Raw genomic sequence first — 15,512 nt, 5'->3', positions numbered from 1 at the left:
CAAGGAAGAACACCTAGTTCCCAGCTGAAAAGTGTAATAAGTCAAAAGCGCATGGTAGTGAACTCGGTAGCGAATCGAACGATTTAGACTGAAGATCAACTCAAAAAGACTAAAGCCAAAAATTAATGCAATATTCAAATTTGCCGCCATGTATGCAGTAAGGAGTTGACAACTCAAAGAAAAAAAGACAGCCAACAGTTGAGGGTTTGTGAAAAAGGAGCGTCACAGGGCAGAACAACGTGGCTTCATTAATGGACAATATTTCAAAAATAATGAAAGTTTGACGACGAAGCACTTTTTCAAGTTGATATCCAAAAATTCCGAATTTGGGGTTCTGAGAACCCACATGTGATTGTCGAATAACAAATGCATCGTGGTACGGAGTTTCACTGTTTGGTGTGCATTCTGAGCTGGAGACATAATTGGACCATACTTTCTTGAAAATAGGGCTGGTTAAACAGTGAATGTTACTGGTGTTTGATATCGCGACATGATAACACAGTTCTTTTTGCCAAAATTGGATGATATTGATGTGGCCAATATGGGGTTTCAACAAGACGGTGCCACATGCCATACATCCCGTGAAACATTTCAATTACTGCATGAGACATTTCCAGGTCTTGTACTCTCTCGTTTCGGTTATCAGAATTGGCCCCTTAGATCGTGTGATTTAACACCATTAGATTTATTTTTATGGTGTCATTTGAAATCACAAGTCTATGTCAACAAGTCCACAACCACGAGTGCATTGAAGGAGGAGATTCCACGTTGCATCAACGAAATTCAGCCACATTTATGCAGGATGGTCATGGAAAATTTCGATAAAGGAGTGAGTATGTGTATGCAAAGCCGTCGAAGCCATTTTGCTCGATGTGCTATTCCATAAATAACCTTATATACCCTATGTAATTGTGATTTAAGAAAAAAAATTATAATCAAACGACAAAGGCAGAAACCTAAACGAAATGAAGAAAGAACATTCAAACAGTGAAGAGGGGAGAATATTGGAAATCTTGATCAGAAAAAATGGCAACAGGGCATCTCTATTCAAAATGAAAAAATAACTGCGAAGACCAGTAGAAAAAAAATTCAAGGATCAAGCTTATGCCAAGCTTTGTAGAAGCAAGTGGATACAAAACAAGCTACTTCTCTGAAAGGCCTGAAAAGATGAATGACCTTCATTCACCACTAGGCAATGACCAGTCACTCATATTACACCCCGTATAACAAATAGTTCCGACGATTCTGTATCTTTTCGATTTTCACAATTAGTATTATTAATTAGTGACATTTTACTAACATTACAAAAAAAATCTGTTCAAATCTCATTACCTATATTATTTTTTACTTTATAGCAACAAGCCTCACATTGCGTGTGATCAGAGCCCAGAGGTCATACCATGAATTGGATCAAGTTTTCTCAGAAGACAGAACTCGAAGCATACAGAATACAGATAGAAAAGTCTATAAGGTCATTTGTGGTGTTCCCAGGGAGCAGTATTAGGGTCGTTCTCTTTCTGATATACATCAATCCCATGTTCAAGGCGCCAACTGTTGAGAATTGTGTATCGTGTGCTAACGAATTATGTTCTAAAAGGGGAACTCCTTGAGAGCATAGTTGAACATTTAGACCATATATCATCCAAATACCCAAGTTATCCCCCCAGGTGTCGCACTGACAAATATAGTGTTAATGCTACTGTTACCTTTCAATTGAATGCTCTCCGTTCTCATTTGATTCTCATCGTTGGTTGGATTAGGAGCTACTGATGAGCTCCAATAAAATCGAAACCGACTATCGCTACTCACCACCGATGACCTCCATGTGGTTAACTCTAAACCTAGATTGCTGCCAGTCCGATATTCTAATTTGTTTACGGTCGTTTCCCTTCAGGGACTCATTCTTCATTATTTTTAATTTTTTTTATTATTATCAAGTTTTACATCTGATAATTAATTAATATTTAACATAATTGGATAGATTGTGCGGAAGTTCTTTTTGTGCACTTCGAAATAACTATTCCACACAGCTTCACTGTGCGCGAATCTCCCAGTGAGAACGTCAAATTTACTTCCCATTAGCATCGCTCTTTATGTATATGGAAATTGAATCTGTTTTATCTGCATCAGAGCCGACTTTACCAGCTTCATTACGAACTCAACGGCACCGTAATCGTCTTTTCACATTTCATTAGCCGGAGATGCGACGGCAGAACGATCCAACGACGGCCTGATTGTCATCGCAATTTTCATAATTCGAAACGTTGACGCGCCCATCGGGTCTGATCGAATAGAAAACGCGGAAAATGCTGGCGAATTAGCATTTGATTAACCGCGGCAGCCTATTAGATCGGATTTAATGGTGACAAATTATCATAGAGATGAATAATTGCAGGGCATTAACGAGATATCGCGGATGGATCGAGTGCGGTCGACGAAACGTTTGACTGGCGCATCCGGCAATTTGCATATGGAAGAAATCTTGTTATCGGCGAAGGCTGCTCCGGAGGGATCTTTCTTCTGTTTTTAGACGGATTCGTTCCAATTCCGCTCTGGCGAATGAGAATGGTCGGGGGAAATAAACGTTCCAGTGATTTAATGCTCGTGAATTTTTCTTATTTGTTGGGACGGCTTTCCTAGAATACACTTAGGGCGGCGGGTCATTTCTTGAATTCATTCCGTAATATAAACTTGTTTACACGAGTATCCCTCGACGTGGATTTTGAAGTTGAGTGACTACGAGCGTATATCTAAGTGAACGTTTGGAGTTTCGATTCATAAATCTTCCAAAACACATTAACCCCCTGTATTCGGAAGCTTTATCAGCTTTAGCGCTTCTGTTCATTTTATATTCACTTGTGAAATTTTCCCTTTATGAATTGATAAATGTTACTCCCTTATGGAGAATCGATTATATGGAAAATTTGAGAAAAGCACAAACTTAGGTCGGGAGCATTCAAGCGCTCTGTCACGCATGCACACTCGAAATAGTTATTTTACATCTACACGACGCAAAATTTCAAATCTGTTGTCACTGAATCACTCTATGGTTCTGATGAATAAGCGATAAATAAGAAATTTCACTTAAAATTGTTATTTTATATTCACATGCAAAATATCAACATGGCAGAATTATTGGTTAATTCTGTGAATAGGGTGCGAAGAAATTTGTCCAATATGCAAGATTTTCGTTACCTAACTAATGCGCCAAGCATTCATCTCATAAGGAAATGGGCGAAAAACTTTTAAGGAGACCAGTTAAATACTAGATAATCAAAACCCGGACGCCCAAGGTTATTGAGAACGAAAGAGAGTGTTAATCTATTTGTTCGTGATGATCCCGACCTCGAAAGCGTGCAATGCTTTGAATGTGCACCTTTCATCTTTACACAGTGTTTGGAACAAAGATCTAAAGCTGCGCCCCTATAAAATGCAATGCAAAAGGCCAATTCAAGATGCCAATCAGAGGCAACTTATTATTATTATTATTAATTAATCTCCAGTTTGGTCCAGTTCACACATTTAGTAATATGTAATATTTCAATTTCCAAAAATAGCTTTGATGAATTTATAATAATAAACCAGAAACACGTTTCATTTTGATACTGAAAAAAAAAAGGAATATATTTTAAGATTAATCAATGGAAGTTCATCTCATTGTAAAATAGAAGGTATGCCATTAACGATGAGAAAATATATCAGCCAAATGGCCGCCATGGCTACGGTTGCAGCACCACATTCTTTTCATAAAATTTTCCATGATCAATTCAAACATTTGCGGTTGTATGTCCTCGATAATTTCATTTCACTAATAATCTTTGAGGTCTTGAATCGATTGTGGAGCATTGACATATACCTCTTCTTTCATGTGCCTCCACAGAAAAGAGTCTAAAGGTGTTAAATTGCAAGATCTCGGAGGCCAACCGGAATCACCCTCGGGATTACCTCTGTGAATCCGTGAAACCGTGAAATAACACGGTCTGGAAACTTTCCTTACAAAATTGCGATTGTTTAGTTGCTTATGTGACAAGTACAAATCAATATCTTCGAATTCCGACTATAAAGTAATCCTTCATCATAGTTAGGTAGGTAGTATATTCCATTCAACGTAACAAGGTTCATTTTGGAATAAGTATGATCCAATCACACAGCCACCCCAAAAATTGCATCAAACAGAGACATATTGAGGATGGAGAGGTTTTTCAACAATCATTATTGTATTTTCCCATCCCCAAATGGGACAATTCTGCTTATTAACGCAGTAAATGATTTTTTGATGAAAATTCGGATCATTCTGTTGCATTTCATGCATCCAATCAGCGAATACACGATGTTGTCCGTGATCGACCGACTTGAGTTCTCATGTCAACTTTAAAAGCCTTAAGACCTAAGTCTAAGTGCAAAATAAGGTGTTATGTCGTTTGTTCAATGGTTTCCGTCAACACTACAAGCTACAGCAGCAATATTCTCAGTTGATCTTGAGCAGCGACGCACACGGTTTCGATTCTTCACAACACTTACTTGTCCCAACAGCTCAAATTTTTTCACAAATTTCACTATTACCGGCCGAGAAGGTGCTTCACGACGACCCGAAAGTGCTTTAGTTTTGCGAATTGTGCAATATTTTCTCAATGAAAATAAAACTTATATTTGGAAACCCATTACATTTTCCTCGAAACATCCGAATTGCCTCAATAAATAACCGAACGTGTATTATATCTCTCAGATAAAACCGTTGATCATTCCACGCCGCAAAGTGACATCACCCTCCCGCTTCTAGGAAACTGATAGACCAAACCGCCCTAACCTCCCGAAATTAACTTGGGGGGAAACCCAATTGATTCCCCGGCATTATTCCGTAGTGGAGTTTGGCTTTGAACATCATTAGCACATATGCCCCTGTTGAAGGGGGGGTAACATGCCGGCAATCCTAAAGCAGGACGGAAGGCAGATTGTGTAGTGGGTGGAGGCAGGTTGGCCGGATGGCGTAATCCCTCTTTTGCGTTGCAGTCTCTGCATCGGTATCCTGTTTGACTTAGTAATTATCGTCAACGAACCTCCGATGATCGATCCTTCGCTGTTCTACGTGCAGCCGCAATTTGAGAGATGTTTTGTTGTCTTTGCTTTAGCGAGGGATGACGTACCTAATATCGAGAATGAGATTTACTAGCTGAAGAGAGGAAACAGACGAGCTGAAATAATATGAATAGGGTAACAACAAATTTCAAAACTTGAGTAGACGTCTGAAAAAAAAATAATAATTATTGTTCTTCAAGGAGACACACAACCTTATATTAACCTTAATATTTAATCTTAAAAAATAACCTATAGGGTCTTTCAAATTGAGTTTTCAAAACTACGCCTCTGTGTAATACACTTCAAACCACGAATGCATCCATATTGTATGTTATTTGACAGATGAAGGTTTGGCAATTATGAACAATGAAATCGTATATTAGGTTTACAACTTTGCTACCGCCGTTTTGCAAAAGATGGCTGTAGCGGTGAGTGATAGTCGAAATAAATACATAGTAGATGTCATCAAATAAGCTTAGGTACGGAATATTAGTCGATTTGTGTCTGCATCATGAAATTATTCTCGATTAGACATGTCAGCTTACGAGCCAAATTCTCGCCATTTGCGGAAGGTTTTAATTTTCTTTTTTTATAAGAAAAAAGCTGCGGCCCAGGGTCATCGAATACTCTCAAATACCTATGGTGAGGCCGCTGAGGTGAAGTACGTGCTGAGAGTGGTCTCAACCCTTCAAGAACGATGATTTTGACGTCGAAGACCAATGGAAAAGAGAAGGTTTTGGAAGATGCGAAATTCGAGGCATTACTTGATTAAGACTCGTGTCAAACGCAACAAGAATTGGCAGGATCATTGGAGGTGACGCAACAAGCCATTTCAAAACACCTGAAAGTCATCGGAATGATTCAGAAACAAGGAAATAGGGTGCCATTTATGAGTTGAAGCCGAAGATGTTGAACGGCGTTTATTTGCTTGTGAACAGCTGCTTACAAGGCAAGGACGAAAGGGATTTCTGCATCGCATTGTGTCTGGAGATGAAAAATGGGTTCATTACGATACAAGCGCAGACAATCATGGGGATAATCCGGCCATGCTTCCAAGTAGACGGCTAAACTGAATATTCACGATTCCAAGAATCCAAGGGCCAGCTCGGCGTAGTGTATTATGATTTGTTAAAACCGACTGAAACAATCACAGGCGATCGTCATCGAACGCAATTAATGAGTTTGAGGTGAGCATTTAAAAACGAACGGCTGCGATACAACGAGAGGCATGATAAAGTGATTTTACAGCATGACAATCTGCTCATCCCCACGTTGCGAAAGTGGTTAAGATATAATTGGAAACGTTGAAATGGGGAGTCCTACCGCACCCGCCGTATTCTCCGAACGTTGCTCTCTCGGACTATCACTTGTTTCGAACAATGGCACACAGCCTGGCTGACCAGCACTTTCAGTCTTATGAAGAATTGTATCGATTCGTAGATCGCTTCAAAAGATGAGCAGTTTTTTCAATGCAGAATTCGTAATCTGCACGAAAGATGGGAGAAAATAGTGGCCAGCGATGGACAATACTTTGAATGATAAGAGTATAACCAGTTTTTTGCAATAAAGCCTCGAATTTTGGAAAAAAACGGCGGAAGCAAAATTGTACGCCTATGTAGTTGAATATATTATTTTTCAATCAATTTCATTATACTATAACGATTTCTTGAAAAATCATTCAAGAATATTATGAATAGTTGTGAAAACTTCCATAAGCCTCAGCTGACTTATCGATATTATTTGTTTTAAATGATCAATACGCTCCTCGAATCTAGAGAGGTTTTTTTTTAATTTAACCAAAGTGGAAAGTGTACTTACTGTATTTACATTTTGTTTTCAAAATTACTAAATTGATCCATTGATGAAGTTTATTTACTTATCTTGTTTAGATCATGTAGTGAACATGAAGTTAGGTTATACCAACAAACGAAGATGAATTCGGAAAATATAAAATTTCATTGTCTCCGCAAGAAACCCACCAGTAAATAAAGAAACATATACATCTCGATATTTCATCATGGTTTATAACCCTCGTTCACCGATAATCCACAACAAATAAAGTAGATATCAAGTTCTTCTAACCGTTCCCCTATGCGAAGAGGTTCCATGTGAATATTCGATTTATTGAGCCCGGCTAGTCAATGCCAAGGTGAAATTTATACTCGACCGTATGGGTATCGTTTCCCAGATCTTCATCAAGCATCAGAAGCGAATAAATATTCAATATCATCTAGCGCTGCTTCCTCGCTCGCAGCCTCCAGTTATACTCGTGTTTTCTAAACGATCACGATCACAATCTCAAATCACGTATTCGACTTTTTTTCAGGCACAATACTACAATTTACAGAAGCAAATGGCTCGGCGACCACTCTAATCCGTGTGTGGCCTATGCGCGCGTTACCGTATAGGCAGTTTCGCAAATTGTAGAAACCCACCTTTGATTTCTGCAATTTCAGTAATGACTGTGGGATTTTCTTCTAAACGGCTGTGTAATGAGCTGAGCCGTGCGAGAAATAGCAATTTGGTTGCGTGGACGATAACGCTGAAAAACTTGCCTTGGAAGAGTGTCTAATCGGAAAATATCTGTTTCTTGAGTTAACCCAAAGGTTCGTATATGAGACTCAACGAAAAAGCAAATCTTCGAATCCATCGAATTCAAAATTTTCGCAAAATTCATTCTGTACATCTCGTGTCTGAATTTCGGCCGGTAAGTCTGTGTTGGTTAGTGAATTTGTATTCAGAGATTTAAGTCATGGGAAAAAATAAATAGGTTGTTGATTATTCAGATTTTCGTCCGGATTCCGAAAACGGAACAATTTTGTGTCCCGGAGATCAGTATCTGGACACTGGACAAGTAATCAAAAAAAGGGACAGTCCCGTTCAAAACGGGACACCTGGTCACCTTAGTGTCCCTAGTGATACCTAAGTGACCATATATTCATTAATTTCGACGCATGTGAAAATATTATAGGTTACATTTATGATATTTATATCTTTCGCGCGATTGTTTTATGGGATATCCACAAATGTTTTGCGAATGGGTGAAAAACCTTCGAGAAGACCAGTTCAACACTAGATGAGCCAAAACCCGGGTGCCCAAAGTTATTGAGTTCGGAAGAGAACGGCCTCTGTTCGTGATGATCCTGACCTCTCTATTCGAAAGCATTAGGTGGAAATGTTAAATGAGTTTTAGCTGCCTGAACCACAGAACTTTCCTGGCTATAACCAAAAACTTCACACATGTCAAATATGTCTCCGCGACTAAAAATAATACCTTCAAAAATTTACTACACCGAATCACATAAGCGTATATTGCAGCTATTTTTCTCAATACAATATACGTACGTACCTTAATAGTTTTGGAACCATGAATTCATAAAAAGACCCTTTATAATATCAGCAGTATAAAACATTTTTCATCTTAACGTTGCTATGATCGAATCGCTGAGATGAAAAATATTATGTATAGCCTGAAGGTCGAATTCTGAATTTTCAAGGGGAAGATCATTGGTCGAGAATATATACCTATGTGATATAGGAGTAAATAATGAACAATAATGTAAAATTTGCTGTTTTTTTGAGATGTGAAATCTTCAATTGGAGTCATGTATTATTTTGTATCCAATAGAATTAATTACTTGTTTTTTTCTTTTAAATGAATGTATCGAAGCGCTATAACATAATATTCCTTTACCAAATATACAGGGTGATTAACTGCCATGGCCTATTAGACGTTTTTGGAAAACTATACATAATTCTGTAGTATTCACGTCCATTGTTCATTCATTCTGTCCAAATTCCTGTGATTGTTCAACTATACATAAATTTATGCTGAAATTTTGCACACACCCAGCATTATTAGATAGCTCATTCGATGACAATTTCAGCAATATGACATAACTTGGATGGAAACTCAACGGTTCATGAGTGAATGAGATTATTATGGAAAAAATGGTTGCGGCGAGGACTCATTTTTAGAATATTTCAGCAGAAAAAGTTTTATTCGAGAAAACCTTCTTCATTTGTGATTCTGCCAATATGTAATATTGTATGACTGTTTGCGGTTAGGACCAAAAATGTACAATCTTGTAAAAAATGTACAACCACATATTGGCACGATGCACCATATTTATTTAACGATAAATGAATCAGACGAATCCACCAATATTTATAAAACTTTTTCTCCAGGAAAGAAACAGACTATCATATCTTATGAAACATATAATTGCACTTGATTTAACATCCGACTCAATGTATTTGCTGAAGCTTCTCACTGTATCATTTTAATCAGAGAACAATGAATAATTATATGAATCCCTAGCTTTATATGAAATTTGTGAAAGGAAAATAAACAATTTTCCAATTACTATCATTATTCTTCTATTTAAGAGATTTCGAGATAATAGTTTCATATATCACTTCATCTTAAAACTACATACTTTATTTTTATTAGTACTTTTCTTTTGATAAGCACTTTATAAACAACCGTAGGTGCTTTCAGGTCAAATGCAGAACAATTTTTGTGTAGTCTCAATCAGATCATAGATATATTGATTTGTTCTCAAGTTACAGGGTGTTTCTGAAAAATGACAGTTTCAAATATTTCGCTATATCTTGGTTCCTGTTGGAAAATTTTTTTGCAGTGATTTTTATGGTTTATATGATAATCATAACAGATCATACATATTGATTACCGTTATCCATATATGAAGAAAAAATGGTTTTTCTCAAATCGGACGCCCTATATTTTTCAACGCAGTATTTTAGACGCAGATTTGTCGAAAAGCATCTCATTATCGGTTTTTAAAAAATGTCATTCGTTTCAAAGATATTGAGTTCTTCGAATACATTTTTTCAATGGGACACTCTATATATAAATAGTTTTCATTCATTGCTTTATTTGATTCATTTTGTTTCTATTGTATAATTGTGAGCAAGTGATATATAGTGTGTCCGAGAGTGTGTCCCATTTAAAAAACACCAGCTCTCCTCTATATCCGAAAAACTCAAAATCTTTGAAACGGATGACATTGAAAAAAAAAAACGATAATGATATACTTCTCGTAAAATCTGCGGCTAAAAAACTTCGTTGAAAAATATAGAGTGTCCCAAATAAGAAACACTATTTTTCCCGAGCTCTATCCTCTATATCGCTGAAACGGTAAATAATTTCTATATGATCTGAAAAAAACGATTTTTAATTTTTCGAATATCTCGAACAGAACTCAAGGTATAACGAAATATCTGAAATATCCGAAACGCCCTGTAACTTGGTAACATGGTAACGAATCAAGATTTCAATTATATAGCTTTTTGTTATTATTCCGAAAAAAGAGATCGGGGGTGCTTGAAGATTTTTTCTCTAAATCTGATATTTCTTATATTTCAGTGAGCATCGAATTTGGAACACCTGTACATAAACGCGCTCAGATATTCTACCCAAAAGTTCTAAGCAATAAGTTCACCGCATTTTTAGTTCCTACACATACTGTATCTCTATTTCTATTGTGATTAGAAATTCAAAATATTGCGCAGGTCTCATAGCCGAATCGAATTTTATGTTTGAGTAAGATCGGCGGATAATTCTCGCCAAATATTGAATCTCTAGCGTCAACGCCACTGTAATAATATGGAGAAAAATTATGTTTGCATTCGGGGATATTTTAAGCGATAGTTGAACCAGAGACGAATTTAGAGTTCATGCCGACGCATAATGCATTGCACTTGATTTCCTATTGACAATTTTCCTCGAAAAGTTTTCGACTCAAAATGTACTTGAAGTATTTGAATGATGGTGACAGAAGTGTATGTAACGAATACTTGGCTGTGATTTTATGTGAGTATTTTTAATTTTTTAGGTTATTGAGTTTCCAAGATTATTCTCTCCAAAATGAACTAGATATGTCTATGAAAACATTCGAGGGGAGCTCCATGGCCCCAGAAGTTTTTGATCGATCATTCATTATTGCATCTATTAGGCCATTTGACACCACAGAAGTTATCTTTTATCCAAAATACTATTTGTTGGAATAGAGATTAAACAGTGTAATTTTTATATAAATGACCTTCTTTTTAGTACGTCGAATGATAATGTCAAGGTCACCTTCAAGGTCAACTTGCTTGTTTAAAATTAAACCCCCTATATTTTATTTCGTATTCAGAGTATTTTTCATTTCTCTCGAAAAATTACTTTTGTTCATTTATCAAGAGCGCAATATGCAACATCAGATCTGTTTTACGAAAGTATTTCAAATTTTTCGTAGATGATATTCTGATATGCAGAGCGTTCAAACAAAGCTGAAAAATTGATCTATTAGCATTATCGAAAAACTGTCTTTCCTTTGAAACAATTTTTCGCACCATAAGTAGTTTATTTTTGTTCTGAAATGAGATGTTGAGTTAAAACACACTTTTCGCAATTTAAAAATCGACCCGTCGAAGTATTACTTGAAGGCACTGCATATCAAAAACTTATTTCAACTACGAAAAACATGGAATAATTTCTTGTTAACCGATTGCATAAGGCAGGTCTGATGTTGTACCTTAATCACGTTAGGCTCTCGAGAAATACACAGGTTTTTATAAGGCTTCAACGGTAATGTTAATGTAATGAAATGACAATTATAAATATATGTAGGTGATAATATAAATGATACATAATACACAAATGAACTAAAACGATGATCCTTGAAATTTCCACTTGTTGCTTTTTTCAAATTTCAAACATAAAATCATGAAACTTGTAATAATTTTTCAATGTTTTTCATGCCGCCATAATTTCACATGCCAATATTTTTGTTTGATTTGATCTCAGCAGACCGTAGAACTTATCAATCGAATATTTGGATTTTGTATAGATTTTTATGAATGAAATTTCACAAATTTTATTCCTAATTCATTTCTTATCATTTTGAATCGATCGCATTCGTAACTTTGAAATTATTTCAGCAGAAAATCCGATTGATTCTTTCTTTATTTCTATCCCACTTTATACTGCCAAATTAAAGGATATTTCTATCTCCACACTAACTTATACTTCCAAATGTTCATATAATTTTTTTTTCAGCTTGCATCATATATTACATATGTGGCGTACACACAGGATGGACTTCACCGTCCTTAGCGAAACTCCAATCGGACGAGTATCCCTTCGAAATATCCAACGAGGAAGCGTCATACATGGCCATACTTGGACCCATCGGCGACATTGTAGGAGAAATATCATACACGTTTTTCGCCGATAAAATCGGTAGAAAAAACACGTTACTCTTAGCCGGAGTACCGATGATGTGTTCATGGGTTCTAATATACACATCTCAAATTTCACCAATAATGATCTACGTGGCACGATTCCTAGGAGGAATTTGTATGGGAACAGCCATTTCGGTGTCACCAATGTATACAGCTGAAATATCTCGTCCAGAAATTAGGGGAAAATTGGGAGTGATATCAGTTTTCTCTTTCATGAGTGGAGTGATCACGATTAATCTAATAGGAAAATTTCTAACTATCCATCAGTCTGCTTTGATCTTCTTAAGTGTGGTAATAATGTTTTTCTTAACGTTTTCATCCATGCCCAAATCCCCATATTATCTCCTCATGAAAGGACGAAAAGAGGAAGCCGAGAGAAGTCTTAGGTTTTTCAGAAGATCCTCCGATGTCACCAAAGAAGCATTATCGTTGTCTGCCGACGTGGAAAGGCAACTAAGCGAATCAGGATCATACAAGGATCTTTTCACCTTCCGTGCAAATAGAAAAGCTCTAACACTCATGATTTTAGGAAGGATCTTCCAACAGTTGACCGGCTCAACCGCTTTGACGATGTACGGCCAGCATCTGCTACAAGGATCTTCTCAAATCATTGAGCCACAATTCGCCATCACCATAATCTCGATAGGTCAAGCAGTTTGCGTCATCCTTTGTGGTTCTATATCCGATAGATTTGGAAGGGTGCCGCTTTTAATCTACACTACCGGAGTATGTTCTGTTAGCCTCCTTGTCATGGGAATTTATTTTTCTCTTAGGGACTTTACCGACTTGAATCCATCGGTTATTACGCCGATTTTGGTTTACGGTGTCTACTTCCTGGTATACCAAACTGGTATCGGGTCGCTTCTCAACGTTCTGCTCGGAGAAATGTTTTCAGCGTCAGTAAAGCCTAAAGCGATAGCTGTAGCGAACATAACATATTCCTTAACTGTTCTATTTTCGACTAAGTTTTATCAAATTTCGTTTGATTATTTGCACATCTCTGTTTTCTTCTATTCTTGCGCGATATGTACCTTTGTGGGTACAGTTTATTTCAAATGTTGTTTTCCAGAAACTAAAGGAAAAGAATTGGAGCAGATTCAAATGGAATTAGGACATAAGGGTAGGAGAAAAAGTAAAAAAGTTACAAAAGAAGGTGTTTGAATGACTATCAGTCCTTAAATTTCAGTGAGAGTTCATATTGTGATATTCTAAAACTATGATAAAACATAAAAGGCTCGATGAGTTTCGATTTTGAAGAGTCTGATATATTATGATATTCATAAAAATAGAGTTCATAGAGTAACTTATCAAAATGATGAATTGTAAAAATTGAAATAAAAATTTCTGATTTTATACTTATAATACAAAATTTTGATTGAAGAGTCTCAAGCAATCAGTCGAGTAGGAAGTGCATGTGCAATTTCACAGATTAGCTCAAGTTGAAAATGATAAATTACTAGGGTTTCTCTACTATTGAGTATTTTGACTATCTTTCCAATACTATCATTAAGTGTTAATGATAGTATATGAAATATAGTCAAAATACTCAATAGTAGAGAAACCCTAGCAATTTAAAAGTTTTAGAATGAGATTTTTTGAAAGATCATAGAAACAAACTATTGTATTCTTTTTAACCATCTTTGTGATACGTCATCACAATGGGAGATGCCTTTCAAGGTATATTCAATTTCTTTTTGTCAACATACTGTCTATATTAGAATAATCTATTGAAACTGGTCTGTGATATAAATACATAATATGAAATAAACTTCTATTAACACGAAAAATGATGATTTTTTTTACACTGTGCTGGTTTTTATTACCAAAGATTGATGATCTAGTTGAAATTGGTAAAAACCTCAGTAAAAACATTTTTATATAGTGCTTTTGAATATATTGTATGTAACTTAGTGAAAATGAAATAATAAAAATTGAATCCGACTGGTGAATACATTACATGCTACCAAACTGAGTCATTAAATTCTTACCTACACCAAGACAAGCCTGTTTCACACCTCACCTGCAAATAAAGAGAAACATTAGACTTTGGTTTTGATATTTGTACAGAAATAATTAAATAAACTGCTAAAAAGTGGTGATTTATGCTTTCTTTCGATAAGAAAAATTAACCCGATACAGTACCTCCCTTTTTTCGCAATTGTAACGAAAACAAAGTTGTTCAGCAAAATTTTTCCCTCTACCTTCGGCAGTCTCAGATACTGTATCACCTAAAGCCTCAGATTCAAAATCATTTCCCACTATACCAAATAAAAATTTGACTGACTGCAACATTACTTCCCCCTAAATATTTCATGTACATTGAATTTTTGGAACAGAAACGCAAGAACTCGACATAATTACTGTCAAGCTATAGGCAAACTTTTGCTTTCAAATTCGAAAAACGTTTGAAACTAACACATTGTCTCACTTTTCAATCTTATTTGCATTAAAGATATTTTTGAGAGGATTTTATCTTGTATAGATGGTAAATTTAAATAATTTTCAATAATTATTGTTGTACCAAATTTTACAAGTTTTTTAGAATAACCTATCCTCGAACCTATCCTACGTATTCCCTCGCTACATGTTTCAGGGTAGCTTATACAGGGTGTTTCAAAAAAAGCGCGTTGAAGAAAAGAAAAATTACACATTTTTTACTATTTTGCCGAAACTACTGGCAACATTGATATTAAATTTTATATGAATATGCTTTGGAAGCTGATACATCCCATGAATTCGTTTTATATCCGACTCTCAGAGAGGGCGCTAATTACATAGTTCGTACGAAGTAGTACGGCACATAACTTTTTTAAAGTAAGATTTATTAATCGAAATTTCAAGTAAACTAAAACAGCATTTATTCTACACCAAAAAGGTGCTCTTGGTGAAGCTCGATAATTTGTATCGTTTTCGGAATATTTTAATTTGAAAATTATGAAAAAATAACCGATGATGGTATGAAGTAATGATTAAGTTATTAACTATTATTATTATTGAATAGGATGCATCATGTTATGTGAATTAAAAATTTTTCCTTTCTTGTGTAATCGAGAAAACTTAGGACATTTTGAACATTTACCCTAATTGAATTTCATTTTATATTCTTAGTCTTCATTTATATTCATTTTATTTTAATTTTTTGTTTAATTGATAAATTCAATATCACTTTATACCTACCAGCATTG

The 15,512-nt window shown here is 35.8% G+C and overlaps 2 protein-coding genes across 2 annotated transcripts in view; one reads left to right on the top strand and one right to left on the bottom strand.

Moving 5' to 3' along the window:
* Window positions 1-15,512, bottom strand: part of LOC123673229 (netrin-B-like) — a 308,617-nt gene that overhangs the window by 227,117 nt on the left and 65,988 nt on the right. The gene's annotated exons all lie outside the window — the stretch shown is intronic.
* LOC123673230 (facilitated trehalose transporter Tret1-like) lies at window positions 10,689-14,422 on the top strand. The gene is made up of 2 exons (XM_045607699.1): window positions 10,689-10,912; window positions 12,143-14,422. The coding sequence occupies exons 1-2, from the start codon at window positions 10,846-10,848 to the stop codon at window positions 13,486-13,488; spliced, it is 1,413 nt and encodes a 470-aa protein (XP_045463655.1). The 5' UTR covers window positions 10,689-10,845; the 3' UTR covers window positions 13,489-14,422.

Source organism: Harmonia axyridis, chromosome 2 (genome assembly GCF_914767665.1).
Source record: "Harmonia axyridis chromosome 2, icHarAxyr1.1, whole genome shotgun sequence".
NCBI lineage: Eukaryota > Metazoa > Arthropoda > Insecta > Coleoptera > Coccinellidae > Harmonia > Harmonia axyridis.
Note: the sequence above shows the minus strand (reverse complement) of the source record. Positions and strands in the feature narration are given on the sequence as shown.